Source organism: Nycticebus coucang, chromosome 10 (assembly GCF_027406575.1).
Source record: "Nycticebus coucang isolate mNycCou1 chromosome 10, mNycCou1.pri, whole genome shotgun sequence".
Taxonomy (NCBI): domain Eukaryota; kingdom Metazoa; phylum Chordata; class Mammalia; order Primates; family Lorisidae; genus Nycticebus; species Nycticebus coucang.
This window is the reverse complement of record NC_069789.1, coordinates 115,075,743-115,097,760: the sequence shown is the minus strand read 5'-3', so window position 1 is coordinate 115,097,760 and position 22,018 is coordinate 115,075,743. Positions and strand designations below refer to the sequence as shown.

Sequence of the window (22,018 nt, the reverse complement as noted above, 5' to 3'; positions counted from 1 at the left end):
ACTAAGAGAAGTTACAAGCCTTGACATTCCTAGATAAGGAGAAGCAACCAGGTGTTACTAATGAAACCACTTCTTTAGAACAAAAACCTTAAAAATATACAGTACATCAAAAGAATGTAAATACTATAAACAAAATGTTTCCAACCTGATATCCACCCACCCTTTCCCCCTATCTCTAACCTTGTCTTTCCTAACCTCACTTTCAATATAGTTTAGTTTTCATACAATATCCTTTTATTTCTCATGTTTCCTTCACACTTTAATCACTTATATGATTCATAATACACCTCTAATCATAACAACTATATATAATCATGAAACTAAAACTATGAAAGAAAGTAGTGTTGTATGTTAAAAAACACATTTCAACTTTAAATAAAGGAAGCTGAAAAGTAACTGCTGCTTATCAGCTACCTCACAGCTGCCATTTGTTCCCCCTTGCGGGCAAAACACTGTGTAAGATAGATGGTTGAATGCCTACGTTTGTAAGACAAGATAAGAACTTGTGACCACCTGCAAGTCATAAAAATGTCTTTTGTGATTTGTAATGCTTTGTCAAAAATGTATAAAAGACACTCTTAAAATTCAGTAAAGTTGCAGCTACTTTCATCATCACTTGTGGTGTCTAGTAGTCTGTCAAAATCATCCTGCGTCGACCTTCCAATCAACCTGTAACGTTCGCCCTGAAAAGCCCTCAGACTGAGACTCATTCGACCGGCTGCCGCGACAGCTGGCGCCCTCGAACAGGGACCTGAAGGACAGGTGATCTTTCTTTTTCTTTCTTTCCTCTCTTTTCAGATTGAAGGCGACTCTCACCAGGGAGCTCGAGTCCCGCCGGTAAAGGCTGACCGGTTAAGTGTGAGTAATCAACAGGTACCATGAGGCACGCATTGATCAAAGAGGAACGTATATTCAGTGTCATGTTACAGCATTTGTTAGTTAAAAATGGGTTCAATGTGTCCCTCAAACGGTTGGAGGAGCTTATACATTTTCTTATTAAGCAAGGTGCGGAGGAGCCGTACCAAGACTTTATTTCAAGGCTGGAAGAAGCCATTAACAGAATGCTCCCCCCGTCTGAGGGCACATCACTGTTGCTCAAACAGTTAGAAGCATGCATGGATGCCTCACCAGCTATAGCCCAGGGTATGGCTTATGCTGCAGCAATGCAAGGGCAGAAATTTAGCTCATATGTGAAAAACTCCTTCAATAAAGGAGGCAAGGGGCCAACAGCTCCTACTAACACTTGCTACAATTGTGGCAAGCCAGGACGCATGCAGAAGGACTGTAAACAGTCCCATGCCAATAAGCCGAGGGGGGACCCACCCGGCTTATGCCCTCGCTGTAAGAAGGGCAGACATTGGAAAAATAAGTGTAAATCAAAATTTCATAAGGATGGAACCCCCTTGAATGACAAGGGTGACACTGATCCTGAGGATCAGGACGTACGGAGATCAAAAAACTAGTAAAAGGGGCATTCTCCCAGCCCAGGCCCCAAGGGAGAGCAGGCTGTAGCTTGTAAAACACAGCCCTCATCTACTTTGAATCCTCAAGCCCCTGAATTTACTATTCATGACCTTTCACGGGGCACTCCTGGGAGTGCAGGTTTAAATTTAGCAAGTGAAAAGAATGTCTTATTATCCAAATGGGACGGTGTTACTTTAATCCCCACTGCAGTAAAAGGGCAACTCTTACCGGGGACAGTTGGAATTATAATTGGGAGAAGTTCAAATTATACTAAAAACTTTGAAGTTATTCCAGGAGTAGTTAACTCAGATTCAGAAAAGACAACGCAGAAGAAGACGCCAGCGGCTGCTGCAAGATCTCACCCGCCGCTTAGAGAAAATGAAAGTACACTCGCCGATAGCAAACAAAACCACCGGCACCCGGCACATTTCCACTGACTCCAAGACGGCTGAAAAGACCCAGCGGGGAAGGAAGCTGAGGGCCCCCCTGCCCTTCGTGGGGCGGGCCTGCCTCCCAAGTGTTACAGCCCCCAGACAACAGCACTGACGAAATCCCAAGGGTGAGGTTTAGAACCTTTATTATTGACTCTTTACCACTAGTAATTTATATAAATAAGAAAAATATTTTTACAAACTGAATCTTTGTCAACGGATAAAATTCTTGCCTTTTAAACCTTGTAATTATCAGTTTGGCTGAGTGAATAAGTAACTTCATGGTAAACTGGAATCCTGTTTGATGGAAAGTGAGTTTTTGAGAGTAAGAGAAATTAAACAGAAAGGAGAATGACATTGTGTAAAGAAAGAATCTTATGTGATAAATTTTGTCCTGAAACAGAATAGTTATGTAAGAAAGTAAAAGGCAGAACAAAAGTTCAAGAAAGTTTAGAATGTTTGTAGATGGTCTGTGCAAGTTAAATGAAACTTATAAAAGAGAATTTGTGAAAGAATTTACATGTGATCCAGTTAACTATGTATTTCCTTTAAAATCTTTTAACTTGTAAAAATAACCAATTGTATTGCTTCTTCTGATATATTTCATGTAAATAATAGATTGCTGAATGTTATGTTAATTGTAAAAAAAACCTTCATATGTAATGTTACCTGTTAATTTACAGAATAATCCTTGGTATGATAACTCTGCCTTACAAGTTTTACATACTGTTAATGAATTAATTAGACCTAAGAGATTTATAGCAGCATTAATTTTAGGAATTTTAGCTTTAATTTCTATAGTCACTACATTTGCAGTGACTACAACTGCCTTGGTACAAGAAATACATACGACTCACTTTGTCAACTCTTTAAGCAGCAACATTACTCTAGCCTTGATGACTCAAGCCAGCATAGATAATAAACTTGAAGCAAAACTCAACATCCTGGAAGAAGTAGTCTTAGCCCTAGGACAAGATATAAAGTTTATACAACATAAACTTCAAACTAGATGTCACTCTGCTTTTCCAGCTATCTGTGTCACTCCTCTACCTTATAACCTCTCCACCTCTTGGAACAAAACAAAGGCACATTTACAAGGTGTGTGGAAGGATAATGATATTACACATGACTTACATACCCTCCAAAAGGATATCACTGCCATCAGTGAAGCTCACCTACCTAGTACATCTCTCGATGCTCTGGCTCAATCACTCTCTGACAATCTTAAGTCTTTAAATCCTATATCTTGGATTCAGTACATTGTGTTTATTGTTATTATTGGATGCCTGATATTCTGTGTTGTTTTACTGTTACCATGTCTTCTTCGTTGTGTCTTTTCCTCCTTAAAGGCTGTTCGCCAAGACCTCTTTGAACTACGTTTCATTAACAAAAAAGGGGGAAATGCCGCACCCCCGGCATCAAGCCGTGGCGGGATGGCTCTGTCCGCGTTGTAAAAACTGTGGTAAGGCGGTGGGTGCTCCTCGGAGCGTTGCCCCCAGTCCCCCTGGCTTGCGACAGCAGCGCATAAGTTGCCTAGCATGCCTTTTAGTGAACGTAGGAAGTCATGAGGTGCGGCATAAAAGCCTAAGAAACTTTTACCCTGAAACCTGTCTGTTCAGTTGAATGACTGATTATTGCCTGATTGTTTTGAGAAACTAAAAATAAACACAGTGACTTACTGATCCATAATTAAACACAGCAAGTATGGCTGTGCCGGACTCAGTGGCTCCAAGAGAGCCTGTACAACAGCACGTCCCCACCATAAATGTCAGTGAATTGAAATAGTACATCGAGAGAATGCAGGCACGGCAAACAGGATGTTCCAACATGACACCTCCTGCAGTAAAACTTTACTTAGAAAAACATCTGACTTCACTAATTAGTAAAACTTTACTTAGAAAAATGTCTTACTTCACTAATTTTCATATGTAACACAAATCAATAGAGTAGTTTAATGTTTAATAAACAATTAACTATAAATCAAAATATAGTTACTAATTAGAGTAAAAATATATAGAAGTAGTCAAGCATTATACATAAAAGAATATGTTCAGCTGTTTTTAAAAGAGATCATAAGAAACTGAAAACAATTAAAGAACTAAGAGAAGTTACAAGCCTTGACATTCCTAGATAAGGAGAAGCAACCAGGTGTTACTAATGAAACCACTTCTTTAGAACAAAAACCTTAAAAATATACAGTACATCAAAAGAATGTAAATACTATAAACAAAATGTTTCCAACCTGATATCCACCCACCCTTTCCCCCTATCTCTAACCTTGTCTTTCCTAACCTCACTTTCAATATAGTTTAGTTTTCATACAATATCCTTTTATTTCTCATGTTTCCTTCACACTTTAATCACTTATATGATTCATAATACACCTCTAATCATAACAACTATATATAATCATGAAACTAAAACTATGAAAGAAAGTAGTGTTGTATGTTAAAAAACACATTTCAACTTTAAATAAAGGAAGCTGAAAAGTAACTGCTGCTTATCAGCTACCTCACAGCTGCCATTTGTTCCCCCTTGCGGGCAAAACACTGTGTAAGATAGATGGTTGAATGCCTACGTTTGTAAGACAAGATAAGAACTTGTGACCACCTGCAAGTCATAAAAATGTCTTTTGTGATTTGTAATGCTTTGTCAAAAATGTATAAAAGACACTCTTAAAATTCAGTAAAGTTGCAGCTACTTTCATCATCACTTGTGGTGTCTAGTAGTCTGTCAAAATCATCCTGCGTCGACCTTCCAATCAACCTGTAACGTTCGCCCTGAAAAGCCCTCAGACTGAGACTCATTCGACTGGCGGTCCGCGACATCTATGCTAGCCTGTGAGTTCCATAAACACAGAGATGTGTCTGTCCCAGTCATTTTGTGTCCTTCTGGTGCTCAGTAATTATTTGTTGCCTTCACTGCGGGCACAGAAGCTGAGTCCCCTCTGCCATCTGTCAGCACTGACAGAGCTTGGCTACTGATGTAACCAACACCCCCAAGGAAAATGTGCCCTTCACTCATTCACTCACTGACCTCCCAGTTCCCCAGGATCCCCAAACTGGTCCCATTTCTGGCCAGGGCACAGAAATGACCTGGACTTGGGCCCCACCTACTTTTGCCCAGGATGGGAGATGGGCAAATAAGGGGCTCTCAGAGTTGGGTATGACCAGCTCCTCTCTAAGGGAATCAAGGAAGGCCTCCTGGAGGAGGGGACCTTGAAGGACAAACAGATAAGCAAGTTCCCTGAGTGGGAAAGGGGAAGGCATTCCAGGAAGGAGGTAGCAAAGGCATGGGCATGGGGCAGTGAACAAGCATAGAAGGAACATAGACCCAGGGCATCTGGGCCACTGTGAAGACTTTGGAGGCACCAAAAACTTCTTAGAGGAGAAAAGAAGATGAGGCTAGTGGGGTGGGGCAGGTGAGGCTGGAACCTGAGCCTGCGAAGCTAGGACTTGGTCTTGGAAGCATCGGGAGCCATAGGGGGCTGTGGGGTCAGACCCTTTTTGTGCCAGACTGGGGAGAATGAGGCTGGGCAGCCAGAGAGGAGGCTGAGGTGAGGGACTGGGGAGATAAGGTGGCCTGAGGTGGGGAAGGACAGACAGATGGGAGCAGGGCTGGGGTCCCAGGGCAGTGGAGAGAAGGACGAGGAAGTCCCTGGGGTCTGCCCATGACTGAGGCATGCTAAAGCACCCAAGTGAATGAGCAGGTTTAGGAGAAGATGTAAGCTCAGTGGAGCTGAAAGGGCTCAGGGGCTGGGCCTAGGTCTGGGTCTCAGGAGACAGATTTAGGAGACATCAGCCTGTAGGTAGAAAGGTGAGGTTGTTCAGGATAATGCGTGGATGAGATGGGGAAGAAAAGATCAAAAGCTGATGGCACTGTGGGGACAAGCAATGGTTATGGGGAAACTAAAGGCTGAAGAGCCAGTGATGAGAGACCAGAGGGATGATAGAGAGAAAGCAAGGCCAGGGAGCAGGCTGTGGTCATCCCAGGGAGAAAAGGCAGGGCGCCAGGGCGGGAGGAACACAGCAGCACCCACCTTGTTGAGAGCCATCTGATAGATGTCTTCGGGGGCGTGGCCCTTCTCCCTGGGGCGCAGGGCATAGCCCAACTTCTCAGGCATCTTCTCCACCACATAGTTCCGCAGTTTCACCTGGTTCACTTCTGTCCATGTGTTCTCATCATATTGGACAAACTTTGTCAGGTTGAGTCCCAGGCTCTTGCAGAGCTTGTGAAGGATCCTGAGGATGGAGAGATTAGGTGGCGGCAGGTGAGGGTTGGGGTGGCCTCGCCCCTAGGGGCTTGGAGGAGGGGACAGGCATGAGGCCAGGGGTGCAGCTAGATCGATGCTGGAAGATGGGAATGAAATAGGGACATTGAAAGGGAAGTACCAGGATTAGGACTGTGTTAGGGGCAGGAGTTGGCTTTTATTGTGGATGAAGTGGGGCCCCGGATTAGATTTGGGACTAGGGATAGTTTGGGTTAGACAGAAATTTGGGGTGGGGAGGGGCGTGAGCTGAGGAGGTATGGCTGGAGGTTTAGAGGGTCTGGCTTTGGGTTAGGTCAGGCTTAGCTGCGGTCTGGCTGGACAAGGTGGCCTGAGTATCACAAGAGGAACAGTGGTGGGGCTTGAGTCAGGAGACCATAAATTGGGATTAGGTGAGGGTGGAGTTGGGGGTCTAGGTTTTAATATCAAGGTGAAGTTGGTGCTGACACTGGAGTGGGGACTGAGTTGGAGTTCTGGTTCAGAGCAGAGAGATGGGGCCGGCTGAGGTGGGTCAGGTCTCACCTGTGGGAGCTGGGCATGCGCATGGCTCCCAGCTCCCCAGTCCAGCCAGTCTTTTGGTTCCGGTAGGTGAAGATGCGGCCCCCAACCCTGTTGTCTGCCTCCAGGATGGTGACCTGAGGGAAGTGAGTGGGGGCCTTTCAGCTCCTCAACTGACCATCTCCCATCCCTGGGGACCTGTGCAGGCCCCCTGCCTTTTTCCCTCCCCATAGACCTAGACTATAAAGATCCCTTTCTTTGTGTGTGTATGGGGGGGAGGCTAGTAGGAGAACAGCACATAGTGAGTGGTTCCGGGCTGCAGCAGGAAGGCCACCAGTTAAGATTGTAGAGGGACTTCCCAGTTCAAGAAGTGTGGAGATTTTCTGTATGCATAGAAGCCCCTGGGTTGGCCCTTTCTCATTCTTGGATTTCAGTGGGAGGGATAGTGGTTAGACTTCAGGGGGAAGTCTTCTTGATGGAATTTCCAGCTCCACCAGCACACACCCCAACCTCAGGTTGGAGGTACTTTCAAGTGGGACTCCCCTCCGACATGAGGAAGAGGAGGGCAGGAAAGTCTGGGGCCTCTCAGTGCAGACACATGACTGCAGGAGGTTTGGACCTCACTCCCAGATCACTTCCTCTCCAGCAACCCTTACCCCCTCAAGTTGGGATGTTCCCCCGTCCCTCCAGAGGACTCCAAGCCAGCAGCAGGAAGGATGAGAGGTAGACTGCAAGCAGCACTTCTTACCTTGTGTCCGGCATCACTGAGCACCTTGGCGGCCACCAGCCCAGCCAGGCCAGCACCAACCACAATCACCCTCTGGGGCTTCAGAGTCCGATTGAGGCCCAAAGTTACCACCTTGAGCAGCTGATCATAGTCAGGATCATGCATGCATTTCTCGAAGGGGTCCTGGATAGGGTCAGCCTTCCAGTCCAGGGAGGCCGTCAGGCTGAGGAGGACGGGGATGAGGACGAGGAGGCGCAGAGCTGGGGAGGACAGGTCAGTAGGTAGGTAGTGAGGGGAGAGGTTCTGTCACACTTGTTCCAGATCCCCCTCCCCTGCTTACTCACCCAATGGGGCCATGTCTCTCAGTGGGAGATGGGGTCTGAGGTGAAGGAGAATTGGTGAGAGCCAATGTGATGGGATCTGTGTCCCCCCAGCCTGACTCTATCTCCCCCATAACCCACGGCCTGCCTCAGCCCTGCCCCATAACCATCTTCCTCTCTGGATGCCAGTGCCCCCCAAGTTGGTTCCTTCAGAGCCCCCTGGACCATACTCACCTCCCTTCTTGCCTGCCTCTGCCCTCATTCTCTACCTCTGCCTGACGACCATGTCTCCCCTGCTCTCTCTGTTCAGCTCACTTGCTCTGTCTCTCTCTCTCTCCCCTCTTTCTGCCAGTCCCATTTCTATCCCTGGCCCCCAGGCCCTGCGGGCTTCGACTCTTTACCTCCAGCTCTGGGACTGCAGCACAGCCTGGTGCTTTTCTCTCCTCTGCCCTCTGCAGGCCCTGCAGCCCCTTCTCTCCCCTTAAACCAGCTGAGCACCACCCACCCCTCCCTTGGGGAATCAGCAGGGAAATGAAACTGCTATCTGGGAGTTACAAAGTCAGATGCTCAGAGTCTAGTTTGGGGCTGGGGATGCGGGAGGGCGGTGGCCAGTGGGAGAAATGGACTTGGGAGGAAGTAAATCAGTCCATTTCTTATTCTTGCCCCAAATAGGCCTGGGGCAGTTTAGAGGCCAGAAATACTCAGGTAATCTTGCTGACAGGAGGGACTGCCCTTTCGGCCTGCCCTGCCCTGGTCCCTGATCACCAGGTCCTTTTTCTACCCACCCTGAGCTCTCTGCCTCCTTGATTTCAATGACAGGAGGACAGAGGGTCTCACCCAGGCTGTGGGGCTCCAGGTGCTTGGGCCCGGCCTCTTTTCTCCCGAGTCCTACTCTGTCAGCTGTCATCATGCCCTGATGGCTCACTCTGTCCTTAGCCTCTCCTCCTTGAAGTAGGGGTGGCAGCGGGGCTCGCAGGCAGCAGCATGGTGGTCAGGGGATGGGCTCTGTGCCAGCCCACCTGGAGCCTAAGCCTGGTGCCTGCCAGCTGGGGACTTTGGGTAAGGGCTTCCCCTCTCTGTGGCTCCTGTCTGCAGCTGTGAAATGGGGCCATTACAGTGTTTTAGGGTTGAGTGAGAGAATCCAGGGAAGTCCTGCAAACAGCATCTGAGTCAGTACTAGTCAGAACTGTGGGGTGGGGGCTAGAGTGGCCACCTGGCAGTGAGAGCACCCAGGCCACGCCCTTGCCCCTCCTCTGGACTCAGCTTGGGGCAGAGTGTGGGCAGCACCCCAAAGTGGGAAGGGTGGGGAAGCAATGGTGGGGACTTTTCTTGGGGGCAAGGGAGTGGGAACAAGGGGGTTGGTAAGGAGAAAAGCCAGAGGTAGGCAGATTCTCTATAGCAAAGGAGTCGGAGACATTACCAAGAAAGAGCAAGATGGGAAACTTGGACATTGAATCAAAGAGGGATGAGGTTTGATGGAGGGAGAGGTTGGAGGTGTGTATGAGTCAGAAAGCATATGACATTGCGGGGGAGGGGGAGGGGCGAAGCAGTGGCCAAAAGGAAATAAAATCGGACAACTGGACAGAGCCTATAAGGCTGCCTGCTGAAAGAGCTCAAGTCAGCAAAATTGTAATCAGAGGCCTGCACTGTGGCTCATGCCTGTAATCTTAGCACTCTGGGAGGCTGAGGCGGGTGGATTGCCTGAGTTCAGGAGTTCAAGACCAGCTCTGAGCAAGAGCAAGAGTTTTCTACTAAAAAAAAATTAGCCAGGCGTGTGGCAGGTGCCTGTAGTTCCAGCTACTTGGGAGGCTAAGGCAAGAGGATCACTTGAACCTAAGAGTTTGAAGGTGCTTTCAGCTGTGATGCCACAGCACTCTACCTAGGGTGACAAGAGTGAGAGTCTGACCCCCCCCCCGCCAAAAAAAATAGTAATGATAACACTCAGAAGTCACCCTGTGCTCAGGGCTTTGTGCTCATTGTGACCCTCACAGTGCCTACATTTGACAGATAAGGAAACTGAGGCTCAGAGGTGGTGAGCCGTGGGCAGAGGAGGACCACAGCACAGAGACAGGAAAGGACTTTCCCAAGGTCTTGGAGCTCAGGTCTTCTCCTCACAGACTAGGCATGTATTATTCACAGTCACGTGCAGTGCACGAATGCCACCTCATGAACTCAGTGGTCTGTGCTATGCAGACAGGACTTCTCATCTAATCCCAGGTCCCCAGAGAGGAGGAACCTAAACCAGAGAAGGGAAGGCACTTTCCCTGGGTCCCAGAGAAGGGAATGGTGGTGCTGTGGGTTCCTCACCAGGTTGGGCAGACCCCAGGGCCCCCAGCCCCTGCCAAGAAGAGCCTGGATGCTATAGCCTCATGGCAGTGTTCCACACAAGTGCAACAGAAACTGCCATGAAGTGAACAGCACAGAGCCACCCAAGGGCATGTCTGGGCAGACTGTGGGTCACCAGAATAGATGTGTGGGGCTCTGCTAGGGTCCCTTAGCTGACCTCCTTGTCTTTCCCATACAGGGTTGCTGTCTAAGCTATCTGGCCCTGGACACACGGGCACCTCACCTCATGCTCTAAGAAGGAGATGCAGTGCTAGCCTCTCCTGGAGGGACCAGTGTGGGTAGAAGCAGGAGAGAAATAGCACTGCTGGGGGCACCCTGCTAAGAGGCAGCACCACCAAGAGAAGCCCAGATCAGGGGTAGCACCACCTGAGGGCAGAGATCCCTTTGGAGCAGGGCCTAATCATGGCCTTGCTATTGATGAAATGACAGTGGCTACTGTTCAGTGGTACTTATTGACTTTATGTGTCAGACACTCTGTTTGCCTTCATTTACTCCAAGAACAGCTCTGGCAAGGTGAGTTTAGCTGTCCCCTTTTATGATGGAGAAAACTGAGGCCCAGATAAGTCACCAGCTTGGAAGGGGCCGAGCCTCCCTTTGATGGCAGGCAGCCTGGCTTCTAGGGCATTCCTGACCACTTTGCTGTCAGGAACAGGCTTAGACTTGAGGATTAGGCATGGTGTTAGGCAGGACCTCTCCACCTCAACACTGTTGACATACGGGACCGGGTTGTTGCTGTGCCTTGTGGGATGGTTGTCAGTACCCCTGGCGTCTACCCAGCACATGCCAGGAGCACTTTCCCCACCAATGCAGGGGTCACAACCAAAGATGTCTCCAGATATTACCAAATATTCCCAGGGGGTAGGGAGGCAAATGGTCTGCTGAGAAGCAACAGATGAGGGTTAGTAGATGTTGGATGCAACTCCAAAAGGTGGCCAGTAGGGTTCCAGGATGGAGAGCTGGTTACAATTAGTGGGAGAAGTGCTGGAAGGCCATGTGGCAGAGTATCCTACAGAGGATGTTTTGGAGTCAGATTATGAATAATTTGGAGATTGCTTTTTTTCCATTGAGTTTTTTGTGTGTGTTTCATATTGTCTTCATTGACCATGTATTACTTTTGTAATTAGAGGGAAAAAATTCCAATTAATGTTAATTTGAATCAATACATCAGACAGAGCCAGGTGCCTAAAGTGAAGAACAGAAATAGAGATTGGGCCAGGTCAGGACTGACATTAATCTCCATTGGTAGAAAGAATGGGCTTTCCAGATCATTGCTGATACTTAAGAGGTTGGCATTTGGGTTAAATCAGAGGTAGGGATTAGGGTGGAATGAGCCAAGGAAAACAGCAGTTTGGATCAGGTTGTGGGTAGGAGACAGTGCAGGATGGATGCTCCGTGGGCCAGAGCTGGGGCAGGGCAGGAGGAAGAAGATGGGAGGAAGCAGAGAGAGAAAGGTCTCATGTCTCTGTTGGTTTTGGGATATCCTAGTTTTATGATCGAATTTCTAGAAAACACTGTTAATCCTTCCAGGTAAAAATGGTCTTTAGGGGGAAAAAACCTACCCTATTTGACTTGCTTATAGAACTGCAGTGACAGTTCTAATGCAGTTTTGGTCATATCTGCACAGCAGCCACAGACCTGGCCCCAACCCCACTGGGGGCCTCGAGGCTCATAAGGGCAGGTATTACTGATGGCAGCCACAGATATGCTAGGGGTGGGCCACTGCATTACACAAATACACACATGCAAGTATGTACGTGTGTTTGTGTATATATATACACAGACACTCTGAGTTTGTCCAAAGACCCAGAGTGTTCAGTATTAAAACTTTCATCAAGTCTCAGAAGACAACAGGGACTACCTAGGCGTTGGCCAGGGACCCAGATGGCAGTTGGGGGTTAGGGCCAGGATGAGGGGAGTGCACAGAGAGCAAGGATGGACTTACCTGAACCCCTTTGATCTCGGGCCTGACTCCCAGACAGGGACCCCCCTTCCACCAGAGCCCTCCTGCCCCTCCTTCCCCAGTTTTCCAAATACCCCTGGCCCTGGAAGGGGGGCACTCACTGCATGGCTGGCTCTGGGGGGCTCTCTCAGCACCCATGGCCTTTCTGGTTAGCCTGGGACAGAAGTCATCATTGGGTGTGCAGAGCTGAAGTAATGATGGTGGCTTTGTCCTGATGCCCTTGTTAGACCAGAGATGCCAGGGTCCTGGTGTGGGGTCAGAGCAATTGAAAAGAAGGCCCTCCCTCCCTTCTCAAGTGTTTTTGTTTTTTGAGAGTCTCATTTTGTCACCCTCGGTAGAGTGCTGTGGCATCATAGTTCACAGCAACCTCAAACTCTTGGGCTCAAGTGATTTTCTTGTCTCAGCTTCCTGAGTAGCTGGGACTAAAGGTGCCTGCCACAGCGCCTGGCTATTTTTTGAGACAGGGTCTCACTTTTGCCCAGGCTGATCTCGAACCTATGAGCTCAGGCAATCCACCCACCTTGGCCTCCCAGAGTGCTGGGATTACAGGCTTAAGCCACCATGCCCGGCCCTTCTCAAGTGTTTTATTTTGGAAACTTTCCCACAAGTATAAAAGTAGAGCTACTAGGATGATGAACCCAAGTGTGTTTGTGGCCTCACAGTTCTCATTTCATTTATATTCTCTCCCTCCCCCATTGGATTATTTTATTTTATTATTATTTTTTTGAGACAGAGTTCCACTTTGTTGCCCTCAGCAGAGTGACACCCTTGGCATCACAGCTCACAGCAACCTCCAATTCTTGGGCTCAGGCGATTCTCTTGGCTCAGCCTCCTGAGTAGCTGGGACTACAGGCACCCACCACAACGCCTGGCTACATTGGATTATTTTAAAGCAAATCCCAGACATCATAGTGTTTTGTCTGGTGTATCTATTTGGTAAGTATGTTGGAATGTTTCTCTCAAGCAGGGGCTGGCAAGCTGTTTGTGTAAATACAGAGGGTGCCCCAAAAAATGTCTATATATTTTTTAAAATTATTTTTTGAGACAATCTCACTTTGTCACAGTTGGTTGAATGCTATGGAGTCATAGTTCACAGCAACCTCAAACTACTGGGCTCAAGCGATCCACCTTCCTCAGCCTCCCAAATATCTTGGAGTACAGGGGCTTGCCACAACACCTGGCTAATTTTTCTATTTTTATTAGGTCTTGCTCTTGCTTAGGCTGGTCTCAAACTCCTGAGTTCAAGCAATTCACCCGCTTCAGCCTCCCTGAGTGCTAGGATTATAGGCGTGAACCAGTGCACCCGGCTTAAATGTCCACACATTTTGAGAAAGGAGAAAACTGTTAAAACTGTAATATTTGGCTGGACGTGGTGGCTGATGCCTGTAATCCTAGCACTCTGAGAGGCCAAAGTGGGTGGACTGCCCTGAGCTCACAGTATAAGACCAGCCTGAGCAAGAGAGAGACTTCGTCTCTAAAAATAACCGGGCATTGTGGCGAGCACCTGTAGTCCCAGCTACTTGGGAGGCTGAGGCAAGAGAATCTCTTGAGCCCAATCTCTTAAGCTATGATGCCACGGCACTCTAATGAGGGTAACAAAGTGAGACTGTCTCAAAAAATAAAAGAAAATTGTAATACTCAATACATACTGTTGACAAAAGATGAATAAAAATCACATTGAGCACTTGTAAATGCAGAAGTCAAAAGTGACTTGAGTATTACAAATTTAGCAAGTTTCTTTCCTTAAGTGTGTATGCATTTTGGGGGCACCTCCTTATCCAAGACTCTGCGTCTAGACTATACCTCTATACCTCTCTGCTCTCCAAGCAGCTATAGCTCACATAATGAGCGAGCGTGGCTGTTTTTTTTTTGTAGAGACAGTCTCACTGTACCGCCCTTGGGTAGAGTGCCATGTCACACGGCTCACGGCAACCTCCAGCTCTTGGGCTTACGCGATTCTCTTGCCTCAGCCTCCCAAGCAGCTGGGACTACAGGTGCCTGCCACAACGTCCGGCTATTTTTTTGTTGCAGTTTGGCCAGGGCTGGGTTTGAACCCACCACCCTCGGTATATGGGGCCGGTGTCCTACTCACTGAGCCACAGGTGCCGCCCAAGCGTGGGTTTTTTATTTATAAAAACAGGAGAGGGGACTAGAGTTTATCAGCCTGTCTTTAAAAACAATTGCTTCTTTTGTTTTTAAACCTAAATTACTAGGGCGGCGCCCGTGGCTCAATGAATAGGGTGCTGGCCCCATATACCAAGGGTGGCAGGTTCAAGCCCGGCCCCGGCCAAACTGCAACAAAAAAATAGCTGGCTGTTGTGGCGGGTGCCTGTAGTCCCAGCTACTCGGGAGGCTGAGGCAGGAGAATTACCTAAGCCCAGGAGTTGGAGGTTGCTGTGAGCTTTGTGACGCCACAGCACTCTGCCGAGGGTAATAAAGTGAAACTCTGTCTCTATTAAAAAAAAAAAACAATGGCGGTGCCTGTGGCTCAAAGGAGTAGGGTACTGGCCCCATATGCTGGAGGTGGCAGGTTCAAACCCAGCCCTGGCCAAAAAAAAAAAAAAAAAAAACTGCAAAAAAAAAAAACACAAAAAAACTAAATTACTATCACATTTAAAAACAGTGATTATTCCTTAATATCACTAAATCAATGTTTGCATTTCCCAAATTGACCCATAATAATTTCTTGAAACAATTGATGTGTTTGAATAAAGATTCAAATCTTTAGTCAGTTTTGGTTCCATGGATTAGGAAATCTGTTTCCTGAGAGGCATGAGGTCTGATGTTGACACCAGGGACCAGGCTAGCTCCTGGCAAGGCAGGGCACCTTGTCTGGTTCCTGCCACAGGGAAAATTTTGGTGGTCATGGGAATTTAATTGGTATCTGAAGGTGAGGTAGGATGGGAATGCCTAGGTGAGTCACAATGTTTGAAGTGACCAGTGTCCAACCGAGTATGTGTGAGCTAGGAGTGTGGTGCCGTGGGACATGCCTGGGAGCAGCTAGGGTTGAGGGATCTCACTCCCTGGGGAGTTCTGCAAGCCACTGTCCCTGAGGGTCTGAAGGCAGATTTTTAAAGCACCCAGATATTTTCGGGTTCACTGAAAATAGGAATAGCAATGGTGTGCTGGAAATGGCTCATACCAATTTGCAAGAGCTGACAAAATTTTCAGGATTTTTGTTTTGCTGTGTAAGCCATTCATTATTTAACTATATTTACAATGACACAGATTCTATTAAAAACAAAGATAATACTCAAAACACATCACTTCCTAATTGGCTACATTTTACACTAATATATATGCTCTTGAGGCAAATTTATTGTCTTTATATAGCATGTGTCCCCAACTTCATGTTCAGTGACTTCACAACGGTAGCTTAAAATTAGCTGTGGTGAGAATATTTACACTATGAAAATCAGCATCTCACACAAATCAGGGCGTCCTTCTCACTTTGTGATCAGACTGCTAAACATTTACCAGCACACCAATGCTTGAGAATCATTAGTTTCAACCTTCCTTAGATTAAGGGTGCTCTCTTGCTGTGCAAACGTTTCAAAAAACCTGACCCTTTTGATGCCAAGCTGTCCAATGAACGGGGCAAGGGAATCCTCCTGGGGAAGGGGTTATAACATAGGTAGTCATTTGAGGGTTTCTTTGAGATTAAAAGAAAGCCACAACCATAAATCCAATTGCCACTCTTATCCCTAAACAGGGAATAGAAATGCAGTAAGAGCTTACTGAGGAGATTCACCTTTAACAGCCTCTGATTCCAAATTTAGTCAGCACATTTGTTGTCTTCCTATTAATTAATGAAGAACTTAAGGCCATTTGTCTGGACTGGCAAAGAAGAACATCTGTTTTCTTCCTGGAAAGGGAAACCGCAGTTACTATGATGCCATCATCACAGAGTGGCACCCAGTCAGCTGCTGATCTTCTTGTACTCTGGGGGACCCCTCCCAGACTCCCCCAGGAAGCCTGTTGGAATCATTTTTTCCAGGGTTCTAGAGCACTGTAGCTGATCCACCTGCTTTCTCAGAATCACTTGTGTCCTTCAAAGTGGGGTATCCATGATCCCTTGGGGTGTAGGAAGAAAATATTGCAAGTTTCTTATTTTAAAAATACAACTGTGAGAAAGCAATTAGCTTTACTCATGTTTAGTATGTCAAATAGGAAAACACACATACACATATATACACATTGAAAATGTATGCTCAGATTTTTCTTTTTTGAGTCTCACTCTGTTGCCCAGGCTAGACTGCCATGACCTCAGCCTAGATAACCTCAAACCCCTGGGTTCAAGCGATCCTCCTCCTTCAAACTCCCGAGTAGCTAGGACTACAGGTGTCCACCACAATGCCTGGCTAATTTTTCTATTTTTAGTAGGGATAGGGTCTCACTCTTGCTCAGCCTGGTCTTGAACTCCTTAGTTCAAGCAATCGTCCTGACTTGGCCTCCCAGAGTGCTGGTATTATACGCTGAGCCATTGAGTGCAGCCAGATTGTTCCTTCTTATCACAACTGTATGGCCACTGGTTGCAATCTCCTTGTAGGCAGAGAAACACTGCTCTATTTTTGTAACTCCAGTGCCAGATCAGGATCTGGTATGAAGTAGGTGCTCTAAAACTGGATGTTGAATGAATAAACACAGGTAAAATACAAGTTACCTTCTACTTTCTAGGGCAGTGATTTTCAATCGGTGTGCCCTGAAAAATTTTAAAAACCATTAATTATTTTTGAAAGAAGTTCAAAGCACATTAAATATACTCTTTTCTTAAAACTTGTTTTTTTATATTTATTTTTTTGAGAGAGAGTTTTACTACGTTGCCCTCGGTAGAGTGCCGTAGTGTCACAGCTCACAGCAACCTCAAACTCTTGGGCTCAAGTAATTTCTCTTGCCTCGGCCTCCCAAGCAGCTGGGACTATAGGCGCCCGCCACACGCCTGGCTATTTTCTTGTTGCAGTTGTTGTTGTTTAGCTGGCCCATGCCGAGCTCGAACCTGCTAGCCTCAGTACATGTGGCTGGCACCATAACCACCGTGCTATAAAACTTGTTTTTGATATTTTAAGTGTGCTACAAAAGTTTAACTACAGGTTCAAGTGTGCCATGAGCTAAAATTAGTTGAAAAACACTGCTTAAGGGAGACCTGAGGCCTCCTTTTAGGCAGAGGGGTCAGTTTGAGTCAAGGCCTTGGACTGTGGAAAAAAGGCCACTGTTGACAGATTTTGAGAGAAGCAACTGAGATTCTTGCCGTCTTCCTCCTCTAATTTGGTTTCTCTCCAACCCTGTGTGGCTTCTGGCTTAGACAAAACTTTGTCCAAAATGTGTGGCCCAGTTTATCAAAAAGGCTGGGGAAGGCTGACAATCCAGACTCCCCACAGCCCAGAAGGAGAGAGATCTAAGTGCTTGGCATCCTGAGGGAGAACATGGAACCACTGAGGGCTCAGGCAGAACATGGAACCACTTATCTAGAAATCGCCTGATTGCATCCTAGCTTTCTTTGTTTTTCCATTGTTGAAGAACCAGAATCCTCTAGCAAGCCCAGGTGACAAAAAGAAATGCTAATGTCTGTGACCACTGGGTTAGGGATGGTGCCAAATGATTTAACATCTGTGATGTTAAGATCTAAGATATCACAACACCTGGGGCCTACTACTCAGAACATCAGCCATGATAACTTCTTCTACCATCAGCACACCTACCCCTTTTCAGAGGCAACCACAACTTGAACTTGTGCATTACTCCCTTTCAAACAAAAACTGCTCCATCACATCCTGACATGTATGTAAAATGTGCTGTTTAGTTTTTCTTGCTTTGACTTGAGAAGAATGGCATCACATTTGATAATAGTCTTCTTGGAACTTTTCTTTTTTTAACTCAAGCTTCTCCTAACATTTATCCATATTAATAGCAATTTTTTGTGTTTTACAAATCTTTTATTTAGGAAAGCAACAACATAAGCAACATAAATACTTCAGAGAATGCAACAAGATATAAAGACAGGTATACAACAGGCTGGCTCCTGCCTTCTGAACTCTGTGGCTTACTGTAACTGTAAGGTTAGCTTTGGCATCGGGAAGCTCAGAAACAAATCTGTGGCCACCATGGGCAATGGTGGCTATTTCAGCAGGCATTTTTGTGGATAAACAAAACATTGGTTTCACCTTCATTATTCTTTCATTTAACAAATGTGACAGGGACCCTGCTGGGGACATAAGGGGAACAGCAACCACTCTCTGTCCACAGGAGCTCACAATCTAACTGTGAGAAAGAGAAGCAAACAGCCGGCACAATACAGTGTTGCAAGTATTGCAAGGGGTGAGCTTGATGTACTGTGGGGACCTGCAAGAACCAACTGACTGAGCTTCGGTGGCTGAGAAGACTTCCTGGGGAGGTGAGGCCTCAGGTGACACCTGGAGAGCGAAGACCTCTTGAGTCTCACTCTTTTCTCAATACCTAGTTCAGGCTCCTCAGCTGACCTGTTTTTAGCCTTTGAAATTCTCTATCCCTTTGTTCTAGTCACAATTCACTTCTTTGTCTTGGTGGTTTTCACAAGTACACATCTTATACTTCAGAACTAGGCTGCTGTCTCCTGAGGATGGAGATTCTTTTAACCTTGGTACTTTTTCACTGCACCTGTGACTATGTGTTGGACAGCATGGCTGCCCACCCAACCTGGCTGGGAAGTGAAGATTTTTCTTAGGTGAGTTGGAGCCATCACTTGGCTGGAGACAGAAGGAAGAGTAGCTATGGTTGTAGCAGGTGAAAGGGGGCTAAGATATGCCAATGAAACACAGAAACTACACTCACAAGCCTACTGCCTGGACCAGAGGGCTCAGAATACTTCCTCTTCACTAAGGGGAAAAAGTTAAACCACAGAACAATTCTCTCAACAGCACAATCATTTGAAGGAAAGAAATAAAGAAACAAACAAGTATCTTGTTGCAACAACATTTGTTGCAACCCACCAAAACTAGACAATTAGGGCACATTCCCCCTCAAAGATCCTCAGAACCCGTGGGCCCTGGAGACACTGTCTGCTTAGTCAAATGTGATCCGGAAGCTGCGCTCCTGCTCCTTGCGACGCCCCTCACACACCTTGGTCACTTCCTCCACTTTCCTCTGCAGTAGGGCTGAGTTCTGGTCAATCCACTGCAGCGAGTCCATGTGCGCATTGAGGATCTTGCAGATCTGCTGCAGCGGGTCGCTGGTGTCGGCAGGGCCCCCAGACGTGTTCAGGTGTTCAATGATGTCCTTGAGGTCCTGGGCCATGCGCTTCAGCTGCGCATCAATGTTCTCTGCCAGCTTGTAGGTTTTCTCTCGCTCCTCATCAGCGTGCTGCAGGTAGATGGTCCCACTTTGTTCCTTGACTGACTCCTCCAGTGGGCTGAGCAGGTCTTCTAGTTCCTTCTGCTGAGACAGAATGAAGTCAAGCTCCTGGTCCAGCCTCTTCTGGTCCAGCTTTACCTTCTCTACCTCGCGATGCAGGCTGGTGATCTTCTCTCCATTCTCAATCAGTGTACGGTCCCAGGCATTGACCTGGGTGGCCTGCTGGAGAAAGTGCCGCTCTTGGTCCTCCAGCTCCAGGCTCCACTTGTTGATCAGGCCCTCCAGCTGTGCATAGGTCATCACGGGACTGGTGGCCGACCCAGTGGTTGCACTGGGACCTGGTGGGGCAGTCACGGTGGCTGCTGCATTGCTGGGGATCCCGGCTGGTGCCAGTGGTTTTAGATTCAAGGCAAAGCCGGTAGTAGTGGTGGTGGTGGTGGTAGTGGCGGTGGTCGTTGCTGTGGAGGCACCAGAAGCTGCTCCAGGGGCCTTTAAGTTGAAGCCCAGCATACCAGCCCCAGAAGCCCCAGCTGTGGTAGTAGGGGGACAGAGGGAGAGCCCAGTGGTGGCAGATGAGGTTGGAGCAGTTGCTATTGAAGCAAAGAGGCTGGGCCCAGCACTGGTGGTGGCAGCAGTGGGTGCCGAAGTGGCTGGCTGTGTGGCCCCTGCTACAGTGGCTGCTGGTGTAGCTGGAGTAAAGGGTAACCCAGTGAGTGCCGTGGGCTGGGCTGAATTCCCCACTGAGCCAATGTTAAAACCAGAGGTCCCAGTCTGGGACGTGCTTCCACCAGTGAATGAGAACCCTCCTGATGTGGTGGATGGAGCAGCAGCAGCAGCTGTAGAAGACCCAAACACAAAGCCAGTGGATGCTGTGCCCTGGCTGGAGGTGACAGTGCTGGATATGGCATTGGTGAGAGTACTACTGCCAAGCCCAAAGGTGCCAGGGGTTGCTGTGGCTGGGGTGGTACTTGTATTGGTCAAGTTTAGCTTTGGAGCACTGATCCCCAAAGAAAATCCAGTTCCTCCTGATGCAGGCGTTGTTGTTCCAAAACCAAATCCTGGAGTCTGTGTTGCAGGAGTTTGGGTAGTGAACGAGAACAGGCCGGTGGAAGAGGTACTTGCAGGCATCTGCGAGGGAGTCCCAAAAGTAAACCCTCCAAACCCTGTTGACGGTGTGGTTGTTGCTGTCTTTGCTGTGCCAAACGTGAACCCGCCTGTAGGGGCCCCACTGCCTCCAAAATTAAACCCGCTCATGGCTCCAGACTCTGGTGGCAACAGCTACTCCAGGTCCCAAAGCAAATCCGTCAGCGTCTGCAACCTTGGGAAGATTTTTAAAGCAGAGGAAGTGACATGATCAGATGGCAGTTTAGGAAAAGCTTGGTCAGTGCCATGACCAAGTGTACTTATATTGGAGGGTGGCAGGACTGGATAATTATAACATGCAGCAACCCTTCCTCTTCCATGTAACCTAAATCAGGCTCTGCTAAACTAAGAGAGAAGGATCCAGAGCACAAGTCCGTGCCCCAGGGGCCAGGCACTAGGAGGTGGGGGGCAGGCACGAGGAGGTAGGAGTGAGAGCAATGTGTATGGCCGTGCTCAGCAGTGTGAGCCTCTAGCTTCATGGAGAAGGCAGGAGAACAGGATTCTGAATGGACTTTAGCCCTTGAGGAAAAGGATCAGATCCCAGGCACTTCTAATGAGCAGGAAGGAAACACAACCTGCACCCCAGAGGGGAACCTGGTGAGGATTCCTTGCTGACTACAAGTGGAGTGTTAAGTTAGTAGATCTGGCTTGTGCTGCCCCAGTGGCCCTCTGGACCTCAGAGAGCTAGATCCCCGAAACCTGAGCTGTATGGCAGGACCTTGGCCAAGGAGGGCCCATCAGGCACACCCATACCATCTACCAGGAGTAGGGCATACCAAAGTATGGCCCTCCTTCTAACTCAGAAGTGGGTGTGAGACCCAGGAGCTCAATTACAGCCTTAGATCCCTCTGGCTGCAGCCATTGCCTCAAGGACAAATCAAGACCTGATGCAGCCAGTGAGTCCTCCCTTGTAGTTTTTCTCCCAAAGAGGCCCAGGTGCAGTGCAGAGAATGCACCTGGGCCTTCCCTGGCATCTTCTCAGCCATCTGCAGACACTGAAGACTATAAGCCACAGAGATCAATGGAGTAGGGGGACTGGGGGGAGGGAGAGGAATAAAACACTCCAGAAGCTCTGTGGGCTGGCACACTGCATGTATTTCTGCAACTACTTCTTCTTTCGTTTGTTTGTTTTTCTTTTTGCAGTTTTTGGCCAGGGCTGGGTTTGAACCCGCCACCTCTGGCATATGGGGCCAGCACCCTACTCCTTTGAGCCACAGGCGCTGCCCTACTTCTTCTTTCTTAAGAGACAGAGTCTTACTTTATTGCCCTCAGTAGAGTGCCATGGCATCACAGCTCACAGCAACCTCCAACTCCTAGGCTTACACGATTCTCTTGCCTCAGCCTCCCGAGTAGCTGGGACTACAGGCGCCCGCCACAACACCTGGCTATTTTTTGTTGCAGTTTGGCTGGGGCCAGTTTCGAACCTGCCACCCTTGGTATATGGGGCCAGCGCCCTACCCACTGAGCCACAGGCACCGCCCATATTTCTGCAACTTCTAACTGAAAAAACCTCCCAGCAATGCTATCTACGAACCA

The 22,018-nt window shown here is 47.8% G+C and overlaps 2 protein-coding genes across 7 annotated transcripts in view; both read right to left on the bottom strand.

The window, feature by feature from the left end:
• The window catches only part of IL4I1 (interleukin 4 induced 1), a 48,510-nt gene that overhangs the window by 3,241 nt on the left and 23,251 nt on the right, over positions 1 to 22,018 (bottom strand). The window contains exons 2-6 of one of the 6 annotated variants that reach the window (XM_053606657.1): positions 15,765 to 15,878; positions 12,115 to 12,258; positions 7,409 to 7,647; positions 6,685 to 6,797; positions 5,935 to 6,136 (exon numbers count right to left, since the gene is read on the bottom strand). In XM_053606657.1, coding sequence (XP_053462632.1) covers positions 5,935 to 6,136; positions 6,685 to 6,797; positions 7,409 to 7,647; positions 12,115 to 12,151 — 591 coding nt within the window. In that variant the 5' untranslated portion in view covers positions 12,152 to 12,258; positions 15,765 to 15,878. The other 5 variants (XM_053606659.1, XM_053606662.1, XM_053606658.1 and 2 more) reach the window with 5 other exon arrangements.
• Positions 17,907 to 22,018, bottom strand: part of NUP62 (nucleoporin 62) — a 27,364-nt gene continuing 23,252 nt past the window's right edge. Inside the window, exon 2 of the mRNA XM_053606664.1 lies at positions 17,907 to 20,657. Coding sequence (XP_053462639.1) covers positions 19,052 to 20,593 — 1,542 coding nt within the window. The 5' untranslated portion in view covers positions 20,594 to 20,657 and the 3' untranslated portion in view covers positions 17,907 to 19,051. The remainder of the gene's footprint in view (positions 20,658 to 22,018) is intronic.